The sequence below is a fragment of the Arachis ipaensis genome, chromosome B6 (genome assembly GCF_059453495.1).
Source record: "Arachis ipaensis isolate K30076 ecotype BB chromosome B6, ASM5945349v1, whole genome shotgun sequence".
Classification (NCBI taxonomy): Eukaryota; Viridiplantae; Streptophyta; class Magnoliopsida; order Fabales; family Fabaceae; genus Arachis; species Arachis ipaensis.
Window position 1 is genome coordinate 121,450,287 of NC_142441.1, and position 19,521 is coordinate 121,469,807.

Genomic DNA, 19,521 nt, shown 5'->3' on the forward strand with positions numbered 1-19,521 from the left:
GTGATCTCACTTTTTCTCAACATTCATGTTTTTTACGAGAATCAAACACATTGAAGACTATTAGTTTGGTAAATTAAAAGAAGGATTGTACATCCTTGACAAAGCCTATGACACCACCATATCTTTTCCTTCAATAAACTTCACACACCATCACACCCATCATTATATTTGTGGCATCTCCCTTTGGGTTATGTTTATGGAGAACGAATCAATTTTTTACATAGGTAATACCTTTTTATTTTACCCCACCAAAATAAAGTTTGTGATGTATGCTTTTTTCTAAACAAATAAAACTTTTTTTTTACCTAGTCTAAATCATGTAAATGCTATTATTTGAATTATTACATTTTAACATTTGGAGACTTTTTAGAATTGTCTCTATTCATTATCATAAATATTTTTTAATTATAGTAGATGATTTTAGCTGATTCACTTAAATTGTTTTACTAAAATCTAAAAGTGAGGTTTCATAATGTATTAAAATTTTTTTGGCTTTAGTGGAAACTTAATTCAATTCAAAAATTAAGATTATTCGTTTCGATAATGGTCTTGAAGTTTTTCTTACTGAATTTTATTCATCCAAAAGAATCATTCATCAATGAAGTTGTGTTGAAATACCTCAACAAAATAGTACGGTAAAAAATCAATATATTTTAAATGTTGCAAGAATCTTCATGTTTCAATTTAATTTATCTCTTAATTTTTAGTTTTATGCTATCAATCATGCTGTTTATTAAATAAATTGAGTTCCATAGTATATTTTAACATTTAAAACTCTTTTGAAGCCTTATATAATAAATTACCAGATTACAATGGTTTGAAAATTTTTTGATATTTATATTTTGTTTCTACTCTTATCAACGCCCTTTAAAAATTTGCTTGGAACATGGCTTGATTCAAGTAGTGGGGCATTTCTTGCAGTGGCCAGAGCTGTTTGATCTTATCTGCGGCCGAACATAACACGCCTTCAGTGTGCGCTGTAGCTGCTTAGTTCTTAAGTTTTCAAGTGAGGAGGCTTACATAAAAAGAAAAACAAAGTAATAAAAGTTAAAACAAAAGCATAAGTTTAAACTGAAATTGGATAGGGGCCGCGCGAACGCAGGCCCCCTCTACCACAAATTATGATGTAGGTTCTCCTACTTGAGGAGACCTTAGGCTAACACCCCTTCTAAGTGCCCCCTCTACCACAAATTATGATGTAGGTTCTCCTACTTGAGGAGACCTTAGGCTAACACCCCTTCTAAGTGCAATGAAGGTCATCAACCTAAGCGATGGGCCTTCTTGATTACCCATAGACCCCATCCAGGTAAGTATGTTATAACGAAGCTATTTCCTTCTTATTTAACTAGCAACCACGGAGCACCTTAGCTCTTCTTCCAACGATGTGGAACTAACTTGACAGACTTCATTCAAGATTTTTTTTTTCTCACTGGAATACCGAAGCACTTTTTACACTAAAAGTGAATGAGGGTAGAATGATATGTCCCTATGTTATTTTAAAGTTTTTCCAATAATGGTAATAATCTTTTAGTATCGGAATATTACAATTTCATGGCAAGCATATCCTATAGGAAAGTTATCAGTGTACTTGGGAATACCGATATTCCAAATATTTTAATTAATATATATTATATATATTTTTTATAATTCAGATCAACTAAAACAACTGAAACATCGATATTCCGGTATACCTAAAACTCTTTCTATCCTATAATCTCCCTTAAAAAGAGATATGTTATTGCAAGGATTCATCAGAGAAGACGCGGATAAAAAACCACCCCCCCCCCCCACCCCCTCTTAAAGCCTTGAAGCTTGCAAGGTTGTAACCTTTAATTGATGAGTCCTTTTAAGACGCACATCCTTTTCTTCTTGCAATTGCAAGGAGCTTCTTCCATCTGAGAATTCATCTATTCAATGACAGATCCATGTGTCGTTATGCTGAAATATTCTGTTACATGTACCATACGCTAGTTATGCTTAATCATAGCTATTTTTTCCCCTAACATACACATTACATATACATTACGGACGTCTTAGTGCTGAAAAATCAGTCAAATAATGTATTAAACATTAAATATTAAAACATATTAATAAATTTAAACTATAGTTGGACAGGGGCCGCGCGAACGCAGGCCCCACTATCACAAATTATGACGTAAGCTCTCCCTCTTGGGGAGACTTTAAGCTGGCACCCCTCCAGAGTGCAATGGAGGTCACCAACCTAGGCCATGAGTCTTCTTGATCACTCATTGACCACGTCCAGGTAAGTATATTGTAATGTAGTTACTTGCTTGTTATTTATTGTGTACGGGAAGAGCTTCTTGTCATGCTTTGAATGATGTGTGACTAGGTTGTCAAAATTAGCTAAGGGTTGCTGCAAGTACATTTGTGTATTATTTCTTGTCCTTAGCCAGATTGGTGCTATACGAGCACAATCTTTGATACAGTTTAGCATACAGTAGAACACAAATAACAAGTGAAATTTGCAGTGAATGGAGTTGGGTTCAGTTCAGTTAAAAGAAATTAAATAATGATTGGCTTTTGCGAAAGCACAGTTTCAGTCTCAATAAAGTGTATTATATGGTTGGATGATTAAAGATATTGTTAACAGCATAAGTGTGGTAGCAGCAATCAACTTGCTGGGTGTATCTATTTATTGTGTGCCATTATTACTTGTTTTAATAAATTTGCTAATCAACTCAGCTATGTGATAAACAAGGATTGCTTTCAACTCAATCTCAGAAGTTGTGTGATGATTGGAAAAGCAACCTAATCATGCTTGTGTAATTTCAGAGATTCGGAACACTAATTTTGACTCTTGGAATTTAGACTACAAAGTTTATGTAGATAGGAGGGGTTAATGAACAAGGTAATATTTCAGCAGCCATAAGGTATGCTGGAAAAGTATTATAACGGAGACAATGCATAGAAGGAAAGTATTGGAATGAAGGATGAAGGCGTTAATCTATCATATACATTCACTACTTTTAGATTTTGGGGTGCACCACTTTGATATTTGAACTCTCAACTCTTGTTTTTCAAAATTTTTTTTAATCTTTTGATTCTTTTCTAAGTGTCTATAAGACATCTGTATTTTGATACTCAAAGTATAAATAAGTTAACAAAGAAAATAAATCATGATTAACATTTTGTTACCCAAGGTTGCTCCATAACATCTGTATCTTAACAAGTCTATAAGGAAAAAGGTGCTGTGTCACACAACACATGAATAGCTCCTTTCGCTCCTTCTCTTTGTTGGAGTGAAACATGTGTACTTTGCATTAATAGCACCGATGAGAGCATATCATATGTATTTTAGGTGCCAATTCTCATGGAAAGTGTGGTAGTAGTGTCAAACTGTCAATGCTTAGTACTGAGTAGCATTTGGGTAATGTCAGATAATCCAAAGAATGATTCTGAGTTTCGGAGTGAATTTATACGTCACATAAGCAACTATATCTACAGTGAAAATTGAATTGTTGCTTATACATACATACCCTTTCAGATGAAATGAACAAAAGCACGGGTTATTAAAATGTTGATAAAAATTAGTTAACAAAGAAGTTGAATCATGTAAAATTTTTTTATTCACCAGAAAGAAAAGTGAGAGAGGACATGACAACAAAATAATTTATTGCTTTAACATCCGTTTTCTTATTCTCTTGCATTTTGGCAGCAGTAAATCAGACAAGAGAACTATGTTTTCTGAAAGGAATTATAATTTTCTGTCAAATATTATTGCAAATGATATTACTCCATGAGTTAATAGATAAAAGTGCAGATGAAAGAATTTGATATTGACAAAAATATACACCAAAATTCGTAAAAATTAAAATATACCTAGAGATTGTTTTCAATAGACACAAATACACATTAAAAATTTGTAAACATCAAACCCTTACAACATGGCACTTTGTCCATCAAAAACAATATTTGAGGTGTACTCTGATATTTACGAATTTTTTATGTGTACTTTTATCTCTTCTAAATTCTTTCGTGTACTTTTGTCTATTTATGGAAACTCTAGTACTCTGTAAATCTTTATTATTCCCTCTCCTTCTATGCAATAATGCCCTCTTTTTTACCTACTCTGCATACATAAATTCACAGGCAGTGTTGAAGAAACAAATAACTGAAATAAGTTATCTATATAGACAAGGAATGCAACAATAAGGGTCCTCCTCCCCCATCAATTTGTTACCATTAACAAAGTCCTGATTTTAGAATAGTAAATTTACAATTGGTGTAACTAAATAAATAATAAATGGAGAAGGTCATGCATCAACTCTGGTCCCTGCTGTGTGAATACTAACTAGGCTAGATGTTCTTCTCGAATTCCAAGGATTTCATTAGCACATGCTGAGGGAACATAGATCGCATTTAACAGCGAGCTGTGGGTGCAGCCATAGAATAAGTATATAAACACTCCTATCAGCAACCACACGGACACTCGCAGCCAAGTGGCAACTCTGAAATTCAATCACAAGAGAGTGGTCAGACATTGGTACTCGTGTTTATCGTCCATAAACTCATCTATGCATACACAAAACAAGAAGCATAGATGTGAAGAGATTTCTCACCCAAGATCAATTAGGAGGTAGGTGTTTATAAGAATGCAGGCAGCAGGTAAGAATGGAACAAATGGGCAAACAAAACCTGAAATATAAGGTATCAGGAACAATTAAGATTTCAGCAAAAGCTCCTTAGGAAAAGAGACAAACAACGGAGGAAGATTTACACTTTGCTAAAGTTTAACATCTGAATGAGCTAGCTACAAAAATTTACTTTTTACCAATGCATCAGAATCTGACTAGTTTAGATATTTTAATTCGTATGCCCATACCTCCTGTGTGTCCGAAGCTGTGCCTTGCATCATCTTGTCCTATGCAGGTAAGGACAATAACACTGCACAAAATAAGAACTCCACCCACTCCGCACAATGTGAATCGCAAAATGCTGCATATGCAGAACAAAAGGGAATTCAAGGCATTTAAATTGCTAACCCAAATGAAACAGTCTTTCTTCGTTTATTTTTCTTTTCACTTTTTTTAACAAAAATGTATACCACATGATTACACACTTACTGCAAATAAGTCAACCAAAAATATCTAATAGAATAGCAATATTTAGTGGAAAACCATCTCTAAAAAGGAAAGTAAGATGATTTTCATGTTAATCTAAATGGAGGAATGAGGATTGCCAAAATTGACAGACCTGGGGCACCTGTTGGCTGAAGCAGCAAAGGCAACTATGAGAATTCCTAGGCATAGAAGAGCAATAGTCCATGCAGCAAGTTTCCGCCTACTTTTCTCCTTTTGTTCTTCTTTGCAAATAAATTGAAACACAAGTTCATTAACTAGCACATCATAAAAGATGGATGCAATCATGCAAAGATTGATACAGTAAAAAAACACAAACTTCTACACAATCAAAATGGGCTTTGTGTGCATGTGATGTTGTTATGTAACTAAGGAAAGTGGAAAACCACACCTTAAAAGATATCTGTCACAAGGGAAGAACCACTCTCTTTAAATACAACATCAATCATCCTATGCTACCTGATGTGAGACTTTGGGCACCAATAATACCCAAGTCCCTAACAGATATAGATTGAAATTTTCAAAATAGGTTAAAAGAGATACTAAAATATGCTCCCGGTTTAAAATGTAGAGATTACAGTTCTCTTTCTTGACTCAAAAAAGTAGTGTTTTGAGCCGATCCCAAAGTAGAGTATTGTCAAGTTAGGTGGGCCATAATTATGGGATGTCACCATAACAGCTTAGACAATGCGAAGTTACAGCAAAATTACCTGAATGCATTCAAGCAGAAATAACCTAATCCACACCAATTACAATTAGTCCAATGAGTAACATTTCCAATCCCATCTCACATAAATCATCAACCAGGACAAGAAGCCTTTCTATACTTGCAAAATTACAGATACGCCTAGACTCTTAAATCTATCCAAAACCATTTCATAAAGGGATCAGAAGATTCAAAATATTTACCTTTGATTTCTTTTATAATTAAAGGTTGTCCAAGCAGAGCCTCTGACTTGCCATATAGGTGATTATCACAATAACTAGCAGTATCTATAGGACTTGCCCTATCTTCATCATCACCACAAGAATGCCGATCAATAGATTTTTGAAGCGAGGATGGGATAGGTATCTCATTAGGTGGAACATATCTGATGATCAAAACCGAGACTGCAACAGTGGTAAATGCAAGCAATGTTCCCACACTAACCTGTATTCCCAAAGCAAAGAACATATCAACTGGTTTATATTTAAAATCTAAGGAAAACACATCTTCCAAGTTATCATCACTAGCTCCTGTCCACCTGAACTTACCATCCCTGCCAACTGGGAAACATCCATAAAGAATGCAAGAGTGGCTGCAAGGACACCAGTGACAATAGTGCTTTTCAAAGGAACTTGCGTGTGTTTATTGATGTCTGAGAAGAATGAGGGCAACAAACCATCCCTAGCCATCGCCATAAAAGTTCGTGGCTGCAAACATAAATGCCAAGTATATAATGAATTAATGATATAAAAACTTCCTTAGACCAACACCAAAATGCCTTTCAGAATTTACCCACATCCATCTTTGCTTGCAGTTTAAATAAGAAAATGTTATTTTGAGATTATTTTGACATTTTGACCAATCTCAGTTCCTGACTTCTAGTTGTACCATTTATTCTAATGCTATACCATTCATAAAGAAAATAAAATAACCCAAACCAATCATAGGACCTAGATGAATGGGAAAAGTAATTTAAAAATAAATAAAAAACAAAGAAGACCGTGACCAAGTGAAAATCAACAAAGATGTTAAACAAATCAATTAAATTAGCACCTGAGGAAGAAGTGAACCCATCAAACTGGAAAAAAGAGCAGTGACAGCTCCAGTTGTTATTACATAGCTGCCAAGAGGAAAATGGAGTTTAAACTAAAATGGAAACAGACATCATATATTTAAACAATGAAACAGTGTGCCACTTGCAAACCTTACACGGCCCATTTCATGCCATAGCTAGAAAATGCAGACGAGATCGGTGTATCAGGGTCCAACCTATAATATGGTACCAAGCCAACAATAACTGCTGATACAAGCATATAAAGAATGCAGCATATAAATAACGCTATTGATATGCCAAGGGGCAAATCTCGTTGAGGGTTTTTAACCTGCATGATAATGACATAGAAAATCTTAGATACAATAATCAAGAGAATGTCGTTTTTTATTTGTTTCCCTAAGAAAGATCAACAATTACCCACTCACAAGTTTAAATAGTGAAAAGAACCATCTTTTTGGAAAGATTAAACTATTATTCACATTTCATTAAAAGAATGGAGACCAATAAGAGTCAAAACTATAAACTGTTTTATCACATATGCTGATGTCATACTATGAGACAGAGACATGAATGTTATATACTTAACAATATCAACTTCAAAGAACAAAAGAAAAGTTGTGGATGCTTGTGACAGCTACAAAGAATTATTCTGCCTACAACCGCGCTACCGGAATAATGACAGGTCTGACATTCTTATTCATCAAATTAAATGAAATGTGCAACAATGATTGGATGCACTGAATATTTACCTCCTCAGCTGTGCTGGAGACTGCATCAAACCCAATGTATGAAAAGAAAACTATTGCAGACCCAGCAAACACCCCATTCACTCCATAAGGAAAATACCTGAGATAAAATCGACATTTCATCTTATATCAATCAGAGTTGTGTTATAGATGATGCAGATAGCCACACACAAACACACACCATACGTTACCCGCTAGGTAGCTCATATCCAATCCATCCAGATTCGAAACCCAGATATCCACCAACTATAATGACGAAAAGCATTGCACAGACATTTATTGTTGTCACTATTGATTGTGCCATTGAACTCTGAAACATCAACATTAGATGACATAGGTAAGTGAAAAACTAGAGAGGGAAAGAGGGAGATTACATGTTTGTATTTTAAAATGCATACCTCCTTGATTCCAAGGCACAGGAGTAAGGTCACAATAACAATTAATGCAGCAGCACATGGATCAACAACAACACCAAGACCTGGTAATGTTTGCCGTGTCAAAAAGAAAGGTAGATTGTCCCACCCTCCGAAAAATAAGGCCTATAATAAGCAAGACAAAAATTAATACGACGATGCAACAAATGGAAAAAGGGAAAAGTAGTTCGCACTTCAGACAAAACAGTAAAAAATCCTAACAAACCAGATTTGGGGTTATGCCACGAGCAACAGCTGAACCACCGATAGTATATTCAAGAATCAAGCCCCAACCAACCAACCAAGCAACTCTGAGAATAGCAGCAATAATGAAATCATGGATTTAATATGATGAAAGCAAACAAGGAAAACATAGTAATCACCAAAGCAAAATTCTTTTCAGAAAACAAAATCATCAATATCACCAAATGCATTAACCTCACTCCGTTAGAGACATTTGGTAGCAGGATAGTATTACTAACCATTTAAATATTCTGGCAGTGTTGAAAAATTACCAGAGTAGTTCTTCAAATAACATAGTAGTTCAGTTAATCAATATAACTATAGTTCAAATAACATAGGAGTTCAGTTAATTAATATACCTATAGTTAATTGTTACTTACCCTTCTCCAAGGCATATGTATGCATAATGATAAGCACTCCCTGCGGAGGGGCATCGACATGCAAGCTCCGCATAACAAAAAGCCGATAGTGCAGCAGCTATTCCTGCAATGAGAAGTGATATCACAAGTGCTGGTCCTGCATGCTCTCTAGCAACTGTTCCTATGAGAATATATACACCAGCACCTATTGTAGATCCAACCCCTGATTTCAAAGAATGGTTACTTAACTCCGGAAAAGAATATGTTTGGTACAAAGAAGATAAATGCTATATGCACAGGTACTAGAGGAAATGCAAATTAAATCCAAAGTTAGCAATTGTATATGTGGTGTCAATTAGGCGTTGTTTCTTATGAACAACCAAAAATGTAACCGGAATAATTCAGAAGAGAAAAGAACATTAAACCAAATTAGCTTCTATAAAGTAAGAAAGCTCCTAAGAAACTTGGTGTCATTCTTAGCGACCACAACAAAAACAAAAATCAAGTCTTTTCTCACCAGCTGGATTCAGAAAAAAAAGAAGCAGCATAATTTACCATGCAAAAAATCAGTAAATTACTTGAGCACAAACTTTTCAAGTATTTGTCCTGTTTGTGAAATCTACTCTAAATTGTCTAGTTCTGGTAGAATACTCCTTAACTTTCACTTAACTTCATCAAAGACAATACTTGAAGTAGCAAAGAAAAACAAGTTGTCTAAACTAAACAAATTCATATAGTAATTATCTGCACAATCCTACTTCGAATTTGCAAACCCCAGAAACAAGACAAGGCACTCCACCCTAGCAATATCCACCAAGAACACCAAAACAACAAACTCATATAGAAACAGAAGAAAGAAAGAAGGGGGGGGGGGGGGACAAAATTAATAAATAAATTAAATAAAAATATCACCAAACTTGTTTCAAACACGCTTCAAAACCAACAACCTACTTGGTTAGGGAAAGTAAAAGCAAATGATCATATTCAAGTACAGTATACACACATAACAGATACAAAGTAAACAACAACATTACAAATTACAGCATCAACTAACATACCGTATACTCCAAACAAATGCTCAAGAACTCAATCACAATTACTAATTCAAAGTTAAGGTCTTGAATAGTTTACCAATAGCAACGAGGTCCACAGCAGATAACTTCCTAGCCAATTGATGATGATGACCACCATGTGCCTTGAATTGAACTGAATCAACTTGCTTCCTTCTAATCAAGCTCCCAAATCCACTTGACCACCTTCCTCCAACACCAACACCAACACCACCATTCTCAAAAACAAGATTAAGAGTTGTTGATGATGATGATCGGCCTAATTCTGAACCCTGATCAACCTTTTTCTATTCCAGGAAAAGCTGCAAACTTCTATGAACCCATCCACCGGAGAATTTTGTGCACAAATAACGCTACCGCTATGAGTCAGAAGCAGTTGTTGCGTGTGACACTGCGGTGCCTGAAACCATATTAAGTATTAATCTTGTTTTTTGGTGACTATATTAAGTATTAATCTAATGATATGATATTGTGCCTGAAACTATATACTATATTATACTTACTATATTATAATATAAATTATATATATATATATATATATATATATATATATATAACAGAAATTTAAAAGAATGTTTACTGGGATCCACGCCAGTATTTTGCTATCATCTAATCACCTTATCCGTATCAACATTCAACAATCAACAATCAACAATCAACAATCAACAGGCAATAGATTCTATCCTAAATTCCTAATTTCGTCTCTTGATTTTGGATTTTTCTTTTTCCTCAATTTTATTCCGGAAAAACTCGAAACCTTAAGGAGAACAAAGTGGAAGACGACGATAATAAAAAAGACACTATATAAACAGTTTTAATTCTTGAGTGAATACCCGTCCGGTCCCCTGACAATTATCTCGAAAGGACAACGAGGCCCCCAAGAAAAAAAACATCCAATCCGGTCCCTGATAATTTTTTTTGGACTAATTAGCCCTTGTACCAAAAAAAATAACATTATTTTTTTTTGGCACAGGAGTTTCGTTGTCCTTTCGAAGTAATTGTCAGAGGCCGGGTTGGGTTTTATTTTTTTGTCAGGAGTCGGATTGAGGTTTTTTTTGTCAGGGGCCTCGTTGTCTTTCGAGGTAATTGTCAGGGGCTAATTTGAATTTTTCTCTTAATTTCTTTAATTCTTATCTAAATTAAAATAGTCAATTCAACGATTATTAAGTTAATAATCTTGATCCTAATGAATTATAGTTCAAATAGTATAATATTTTTTTATATTTTAAGAAATCATAAATTTGAGTTTTATTATTTTTAATAAAAAAATAAAAATTAAAAATCCTGACCTTATTATTTTGAAACAACATAATCATTTTTTTTTAAAGAGTCATTAAATACAAAGAGCAATTAAATTAATGAAAGTTTTATTTATAATTGGTGGGTTTTAAACCTCTACTCCTCTAGTATTTGATGAATTTTTAAATAGAAGAATCATTTTTTATCAAAATAATAAAGTTAAAAATTGTGTTGTCTCTTTCCAGTAAATACACAGGGGGTCAAATTAGGTATTTTATCTTTTAAAATTGACTAATTATCATAGTTATTATACATTAGATAAATAGGGAACATCAACCTTTTTTCTCTATCAAATATAGTTAGGCGAATACATAAAAAGCAAATGTACAACTTTGGAAAATTTAGCAAAATAAAATAAAATAGTTTTAATATTACCTGATTGTCTTATACCAGCTTTTATTATAATATATATTTATCCTATTTTCATGCATGTAAATCATGGGAGAATTTGAATATTAATTACATTTGAACGTAAAATCTATAGGCTCATTTTTTTGGATATAAGAAGTGTGTATTGTGTATTATTGTGAAAAATGTAGGTGTTAAACATAGATGTGAGAATAGCTTTGTCTGAAATAGAGATTAAGAAATCGGATTATTTGATTTTTTTATAAAAAAAATTAAGTTTACTAATAGGACAGTCCAATTAGAAGGAAATTTAAATTTTGGTGAAGGTAATCGAATCCTCTGATTTGTATTTAAAAAATAAAAAAAATTTAGAGATTTGTGTACTCTGCTCCTGACACCAAAATTGCGTAAAGCACTTATATATTCCATATCTGCTTTCTACACCATTTCCCCTCCCACGTCTAAATTAAAAAGTGAAACCTATACATCTCTCGCAGTCTAGTAAAAAAAGACTAAACTTCAAAATGTTACTAAATCGTGGTAGTGACATACATAATGTCGAACAAGCTGAATTTTGGCCACCTACTAGGATTTAGCTTGAATAAATAGACAAATGTAAAACTCGTGTATCCAGTATCCACTCCGATTTCGTGTTGATGAGAAACATAAAATCAAATTAGCCACCCCGAATTAGAGTTAGGTTGAGAAATATATTGCGTAGATGCAAAATTTTCTTTTTTTTTTTTCTTGTGTGGACCTGAATATTAAATTTTTTTTATTTAAATAAAAAACCATTGAAAATTACATAACTCAATTTGATCTAAAAGAAGTATAATTTACTTTTTAAAAGATATTAATATAAGTTAAATTGGTCTAATTATCTTTTGTTTTACTATTATTAAAATACTGATATATAAGATAAAACTTACCAGGTCTTATGTTATTAATTTATCAATAATGAATCGGTGATACATCTGCTAAAAACTAATATTCATGCTAATATGTTTTAGGAATGAAAATTGAGGAATTAAATAGCAGATATAGAAATGTAAAGCATTTTTCACGTGTACAGAAAGTGGCAACTGGCATGTTAGTTTGGAACTATGAGGAAGAGCTTTCTCGAGAAAGATTGTCGTTATGGAGGCTTGTGGATTGTGCGTTATTAAACCAAAATAGTAAAAAGAAAATAATTGTCATGCAATAACGTTCAAATAATAGACAATTTTATAAAATAAAATTAAAAAATACTTTAAATAAAAATTTTTTAGAATCTACAATAATTTTTGTTTTAAAATTATATTATATACTTTATTTAAGATTTAAGTATTTGATATTTATTAATTTTTATTATATAATATAATTAAAAGATATTAAATCTATTTTATCTTAATTATAATAGAATGAACGTAATTTTTATTAAAATAAATATTCTTGTAAAAATCTCATAGCATTATATCTTTTCAAAAAAAAAATAAAAATTGAGAGAAATATTTTCCTTTCATAAATATGAGGATGAAAAAAATTGCAGATGTGAAATGAGAAGTAGGAGTACGGGTGACAAGTGACAACAATATACCTAAGAGTGAATTTTTGTCCTATTTGACTCTGCTCCACTCTACAATGACTTGTAAAAAGTGCATTCCATTTCTATTTACAAATAGTAAAAGTTGAATCCTAACTCGCTTTTATCCTACCTTACCTATCTGTCCGTATAATTATTAAAATCCAACAAATAAAATTAAATTTTAAAATTTATATAACTATAATTACATATATAACATAAATTAAACTAAAATTATAAGAATAATACTGTTACGATGGATAACCAGAGATTATTGGGTTGGATTAGTTGGGTTGGCCCAATCGTCTGAGGAAGGAAGCCTTTGAGCAGGTTTGCGATCCAGGGCCTCCGTCCGACTTGTGTGTGAGAGAATTGGGGGGGGGGGTGGTACCTGCAAGACCACTCCGATGCCTAAGTCAGCAAGGGAGCAAAACATGTCTAGAGAGTATTGGGCTTAGTGATACCTGAGGAGTGTCAGTGTATTTATAGTGGTGAACTCATAACCACCGTTGGAGTAGTTCCACCATTTAAGGGGGAATAACCGTCCCTTTATCTTAGGAAAGTTGGGATATGGCTCCTGGAAGTGGGTGGAGAGATTTTAGGGGCAGTTACTCATTTGAGTGAGTGCTTATCTGCCAGCTAATCTTCGTTCCCGACTTCTTTAGAGCAAGTCGTGGCAAGAACCGACTTCGTAGGTCAGAGGTCGGCGTAGGGTGAGGCTCAATCCTTTAGATTGGGCCTTTCGTTTGGACCTGGGCCTTAGCGTTGGGCCAGGGTATGAACAGTGCCCCTACTCGAGCCCAATTTCTTTCAAGACTTGGGTTCGAGTATTCTACTCGGGGTCGTAGCCGACCTGTAGAGGAACCGATGTGATCATTTGGAACCGAAGTGACTTTTCGTGACTTTTGAATTTTCACAATCGCATCTAATCAAACGTCGCGTCCGTTAGAGGTTCGTGTATCTATACGTAGGGATTAATTACCTTGGTAACGATGCACCTATTATGACCGCTTCTACTTTTACCATTATGCCCCTAACGTGTTTATAAATACTTTCCCTCTCTTTCGTTGTTTCGTTTCTGCGAATTTTCAAACTTCCTCTCCTCTGTTCGGAAGAAATTCTTACTTGAAGGAATTCATCTTTCTCTGCCCCTATCCCTTTTCCAGGCGAAGATTAGTTTTTCTCTCTTCTCTTTTTATAAAGTGCTTCTATTTGCATACTTTTATTTTAGAGAGAGGAGTTGGCTTGTAGGCTTCTGTTTGATTCCAGGCCCCTTAGAGACCCTGTTTTTTATTCTTTTCCTTTTTTCCTTTGTAGGTTTTCACTAATCCTTTTTAGGAAAAAATGTCTTCCATAGAAATTCTGGCTCAGTGGGTGGATGTCACGGTTCTGGGGGAAGAACCTTTTGTTGATACCGATTTTATCATCAACCTTCGCACTCATCATAGGCTCTGTACCTCTGATGAGGATGAGCCAAAGTATGAACTGCTTGCCCCGGGTCCGGAAGACCGAGTTTGTTTCGGGAGGGCTTCTGAGGCAGCCCCTCATTTTTTCTATATGTATGAGAGTATGATCACTCGCCTGGGCGTTTTTCTGCCTTTTTCTGATTTTGAGATTGTTGTTTTACGTCATTGTCGTATTGCTCCTACCCAGCTTCACCCTAATTCCTGGGGTTTTCTGAAAATTTACCAGTTTGTTAGCCATGCTTTAGACTTTCCGACTTCTTTGAGGATTTTCTTTTTCCTTTTTCACATGACCAAGCCCTTTAGTGGGCAAAATAACAAACAGCAGTGGGTGTCTTTCCGAGCTATACAAGGTCAGAGAGTCTTCACCCTTTTCGATGAATCCTTCCATGACTTCAAAAATTATTTTTTCAAAGTTCAAGCCGTAGAGGGTCACCACCCCTTTTTTCCTGGATGAGAATCTTTCCCCTCACTTCCCTCTGTATTGGTTAGAGGCCTCCCCCTGTGAGAAATATAGTTTGGAAGATTTGGATGAGGTGGAGGCGGCCATTGTGGGGTTCCTCCGAGAAGTATGGGGGAGGGCCCCTATCTGGATACCAAAAAATTTTTCCAGGGGTCGCCGACCTTTGTCCAAAGACAACTAGGTAGTCTTTTATTTATCCTTGTTTCCGACTTGTTTTTACTGACTTGTTTTTCTGATTTTAACTACCTCATTGTTTTTTACAGAGATGGCAAAGAAGAATTCCAGGGAGTCTTACCAGCGAGTTCAGGAGGCCAAGGCGAGGTCCCGCGCCAGGGTCGGCGGCGCTAGGGCGGCTGGTTCTTCCCTTCCTTCCCCTCCCCTCTCTTCTCGCAATTTGGGGACCCCTACTCAACCCATTGTCATTTCTTCCTCATCTTCTTCTCTGCCGTCCCCTCCTCCCCGATCCTCCCCTGAGCCAGAAAAGAAGAAGCGCAAGACTTTAGAGTCTAGCTCTTCTTTTGAGGGTGAGGTCAAGGTGGATGCACCTCAATTCGTTCGGAAGTACATCTATCCCCATACCCGTATAGGTATGGATGATGTTTCTGTTCGGAACCACCTTACTATTCTGGCTCAGGAGAGTATCAGGGCGGCGGGGGTGTGCACGAAGTTCCTTGATATTTTTGAGAAGACCCCTCTTAGCTCTCTGGGTTCCTCCTCGAGGGTTGAGGAGTTGGAGGGGAGGCTTCTCTTATATCAGGAGCAGGAGAGGGGGCTGAGGGAGAAGGTCGCCAAATTGAAGGAGGAGAGGAATGGCTTCCAGGAGAGGGAAAGTAAGTTGTAGGCCCAATACAACATGGCGGAGGGCCTGAGGTTGAAGGCGCAGGAGAGTTATTCGAGCTTGTTCGAGGACCTCGTGGCGGTGAAGAAGGATTTGTTGAAAGCTCAGAATGCCTATACCGAGTTGGAGGACTCCATTGCTGATGGGGCCGAGGAAGCATGGAGGATCTTTAAGGAACAGGTCGGAGTTCTCGCTCCCGACCTGGATCTCTCTCCCTTGGATCTGGACAAGGTCTTCATTGACGGGGCTATAGTCTCTCCTCCCTCTCCCCAATATGTCACCGAGTCAGATTTAAAGACTCGGGAGCAGAGGATAATGGAGTCTCCTCCCCGACCAAAGGATGCTCCGAGTTCCTCGAAAGCTCCCGGAACCTCCACTCCGTCTCCTATGGATACTTCTCTCCCTAGTCCTGATGGCACTTCGACTACACTTCCTGACTCTGGTGCTGCTCCGACTACTCCTCTCGGCTCTGGTGGTGATGTTCTTTGAAAAAAATTGATTGTGGCTATTGGGGGCCCGGCTTGTGGGTCCCCTCTTTTTTAAACTATTTATTTTCCTAGTTTTGTAATGGTATTCTGCTGACATTTTCTCAGCCTTTTATGGCCATTAACAAAAAATACCCTTTTTTGGATAAGGGTTTAAGTTACCTCTGTCTGTTGTGTGCATGCTTTTCTGTCTTAGGCTTCGAAAAAAATCTTTTTTGATCTTTGCGTTTTAGAAACCTTTTCCTTGGCTGACTGCCCCTTCTCTTAAGTTTTCCTTTGGAACAGCCTTTGCCTTAGTGCTTTCGATAGGTTTTCTGGTCTCTTTTTGGTATTCCTTATACCCAATTTTTTGGATTTATTGAGCCTTTATGACTTAGATTATTTTTGCAATGCATTTTGTGGTTTCTCGATTTTCCGACTTGTAAGTCAGATACTTTCCAAATTTATCATGATCGACTTTTATAACCTCTTTACACCGACTTGTACCTCTTCGTTTTATCATGACGACCATCTAGGTCGGTTCATGGGATTTTCACGCTTTGTCAAGCTTAAGTCGGCGCGTTTCGTAGAAGGAAAAAAGCAAGAAGGAATTTATAAGAGATATCGTAAAAGATCTTTATTTATTTGGGAAGGTATTTTTACTGCTACTAAGGGTTTTTGATAGTCTATTTTCCCTTAGTCTCTACTGTGATGCCTCGTTAAAAACCCTTTCTTTAGAAAAAATCCTTTGATTTTTGGGAAAAAATCATGAAGTTGGGAAAAGAGTACATCAGGGAGTAGAGTTCACTTTTAACTATAGTACCTTTTCATATTACAAGCATGCCACGACCTTGGTAACTCGGTGCCGTTTAGGTCGGTCACCCTATAATAGCCTTTTCCTAAGACTTCCCTAATTTTGTATGGTCCCTTCCAATTAGCGGCGAGTTTTTCTTCCCCAGATTTGTTGACTCCAATGTTGTTCCTGATTAAGACTAAGTCGTCTGAGGTGAAACTCCTTCGAATGACTTTCTTGTTGTATCTGGCAGTCATTCTTTGCTTTAATGCCGCTTTTCTTATTTGGGCTTGCTCTCGGACTTCGGAGAGCAATTCAAGTTCCTCTTTGTGCCCCTGTATGTTCCCGACTTCATCATGGAGGATCACCCTTGGACTTTGTTCGTCGATTTCTACTGGTATCATGGCTTCTACACTATAGACAAGTCGAAAGGGTGTTTTCCCTGTGGCAGATTGTGGCGTCGTCTGGTAAGCCCATAACACTTGTGGGAGCTCTTCCGCCCAAGCTCCCTTTGCATCCTGCAGCCTTTTCTTTAAACCTACTAGTATGATTTTGTTAGCTGCCTCGGCTTGTCCGTTTGCTTGTGGATGTTCTACCGAGGTGAACTGGTGTTTGATTTTCATACTGGTTACCAAGCTTTTGAAAGTAGAGTCGGTGAATTGGGTTTCATTATCTGTGGTGATGGAATGAGGTATCCCATATCTTGTGATAATGTTTTTGTAGAGGAACCTCCGACTTTTCTGAGCCGTGATGGTGGCTAATTGCTCTGCTTCTATCCACTTCGTGAAGTAGTCTATTCCCACGATTAAGTATTTGACTTGTCCTGGGGCCTGGGAAAAAGATCCTAACAGATCCATCCCCCATTTTGCGAAGGGCCATGGAGAAGTTATACTGATTAGCTCCTCGGGAGGAGCCACGTGGAAATTTGCGTGCAGCTGGCATGGTTGGCACCTTTTCACGAATTCTGTGCATCCTTCTGCAAGGTCGGCCAATAGAACCCAGCTCGGATTATCTTTCTGGCAAGCGACCTGGCTCCGAGGTGGTTTCCACAGATCCCATCATGAACCTCCTCTAGTACTTCAGTCGTCCTTGAGGTCGGTACACACTTCAGCAATGGTGTTGATATTCCTCTTTTATAGAGGATATTTTTCACCAGAGTATAGTATTGTGTTTCCCTCCGAATTTTCTTGGCCTCTTTTTCCTCTTTGGGGAGGATGTCGAATTTTAGGTATTCTACCAAGGGATTCATCCATCCGAGGTTTAGCCCGGTTATCTCAAGGACATCTTGTTTGTCCTCTGTTTTCACCACAGAGGGTTCTTGGAGAGTTTCCTGGATCAAGCTTCTATTATTCCCTCCTGGTTTGGTGCTCGCTAACTTGGAGAGGGCGTCCGCGCTGCTATTGAGATCCCGAGTTATATGTTTGACCTCGGTTTCCACAAAGCGCCCGAGGTACTCCAGAGTTTTTTTCCAAGTATCTCTTCATGTTTGGGTCTTTGGCCTGATACTCTCTATTTATTTGGGAGGTCACCACTTGAGAGTCACTGAATATCAGTACTTTGGTGGCACCGACCTCTTCTGCCAGCTTTAGTCCTGCAATCAGGGCTTCATATTCCGCCTGATTATTAGAAGCTGGGAATTCAAATTTGAGGGAAACCTCTATATGTGTTCCCCCTTTATTAAATAGTATTATGCCTGCACCGCTTCTTGTCTTGTTTGAGGATCCATCTACGTATAGCTCCCACATAGTTGGTCTTTTCTCTTGTTCTCCCGCGTACTCTGCTATGAAGTCGGTGAGGCATTGGGCTTTGATTGCTGGTGTGGGGAAATCGTGATCGTTCATTCCTTGGTAACGGCACTGAAAACTTTATATGCACGTTCATAATCTTAGTTCTTTGTCACAACTTCGCACAACTAACCTGCAAGTGCACTGGGTCGTCCAAGTAATAAACCTTACGTGAGTAAGGGTCGATTCCACGGAGATTGTCGGCTTGAAGCAAGCTATGGTCACCTTGTAGATCTCAGTCAGGCGGATTTAAATGGTTATAGAGTTTTAATAATTAAAAGATAAATAAAACGTAAAATAGGATAGAGATACTTATGTAATTTCATTGGTGAGAATTTCAGATAAGCGTATAGAAATGCTTTTGTTCCTTCTAAACCTCTGCTTTCCTACTGTCTTCATCCAATCCTTCATACTCCTTTCCATGGCAAGCTATATGTAGGGCATCACCGTTGTCAATGGCTACTTCCCGTCCTCTCAGTAAAAATGGTCCAAAATACGCTGTCAACGCACGGCTAATCATCTGTCGGTTCTCGATCATACTGGAATAGGATTCAGTAATCCTTTTACGTCTGTCACTACACCCAGCACTCGCGAGTTTGAAGCTCGTCACAGCCATCCCTTCCCATATCCTACTCGGAATACCACAGACAAGGTTTAGACTTTCCGGATCTCAAGAATGGCCGCCAATAATTCTAGCCTATACCACGAAGACTCTGATCGTAAATCAGGAGGCTAAGAGATACACATTCAAGCTTGCTTTCATGTAGAACGGAAGTGTTTGTCAGGCACGCATTCATGAGTGAGAATGATGATGAGCG

The 19,521-nt window shown here is 36.9% G+C and overlaps 1 protein-coding gene, 1 non-coding gene and 1 pseudogene across 9 annotated transcripts; all 3 read right to left on the reverse strand.

Annotated features, from left to right (window-relative positions):
* Positions 1 to 1,142: 1,142 nt before the first annotated feature.
* On the reverse strand, positions 1,143 to 1,314 carry LOC148562522 (U1 spliceosomal RNA; annotated as a pseudogene).
* Positions 1,315 to 2,111: 797 nt separating this feature from the next.
* LOC148562523 (U1 spliceosomal RNA) lies at positions 2,112 to 2,271 on the reverse strand. Its single transcript, XR_015887391.1, has one exon. It is a non-coding gene; the product is annotated as a U1 spliceosomal RNA (small nuclear RNA).
* A 1,845-nt stretch (positions 2,272 to 4,116) lies between these two features.
* LOC107647204 (cationic amino acid transporter 2, vacuolar) lies at positions 4,117 to 11,050 on the reverse strand. 8 transcript variants are annotated; one of them, XM_088490150.1, is made up of 16 exons: positions 10,980 to 11,050; positions 10,308 to 10,490; positions 9,752 to 10,090; positions 8,642 to 8,843; positions 8,245 to 8,329; positions 8,004 to 8,144; positions 7,797 to 7,915; positions 7,609 to 7,705; positions 7,015 to 7,187; positions 6,859 to 6,925; positions 6,354 to 6,512; positions 6,009 to 6,249; positions 5,215 to 5,323; positions 4,844 to 4,956; positions 4,581 to 4,656; positions 4,117 to 4,469 (listed from the first exon to the last, which is right to left on the reverse strand). In XM_088490150.1, exons 7-16 carry the CDS (start codon positions 7,907 to 7,909, stop codon positions 4,313 to 4,315), a joined length of 1,305 nt encoding a protein of 434 aa, XP_088346276.1. In that variant the 5' UTR covers positions 7,910 to 7,915; positions 8,004 to 8,144; positions 8,245 to 8,329; positions 8,642 to 8,843; positions 9,752 to 10,090; positions 10,308 to 10,490; positions 10,980 to 11,050; the 3' UTR covers positions 4,117 to 4,312. The 8 variants fall into 8 exon arrangements, with proteins under 8 accessions (XP_088346276.1, XP_088346279.1, XP_088346277.1 ...); XM_088490153.1 differs by having other exon boundaries at positions 5,215 to 5,320; positions 10,980 to 11,033; XM_088490151.1 differs by lacking the exons at positions 10,308 to 10,490; positions 10,980 to 11,050 and having other exon boundaries at positions 9,752 to 10,288.
* Between the last annotated feature and the right edge of the window lie 8,471 nt (positions 11,051 to 19,521).

What these genes read in the sequence shown, in the direction of transcription:
- LOC107647204 (XM_088490150.1), bottom strand. Translation starts at nt 7,909, where the DNA reads ATGGCACAATCAATAGTGACAACAATAAATGTCTGTGCAATGCTTTTC. An exon ending in AATTATAAAAGAAATCAAAG is followed by an intron (nt 5,324 to 6,008) that starts GTAAATATTTTG and finishes TTATTTGCAAAG; the next exon opens with AAGAACAAAAGGAGAAAAGT. An exon ending in TCAGCCAACAGGTGCCCCAG is followed by an intron (nt 4,957 to 5,214) that starts GTCTGTCAATTT and finishes CTGCATATGCAG; the next exon opens with CATTTTGCGATTCACATTGT.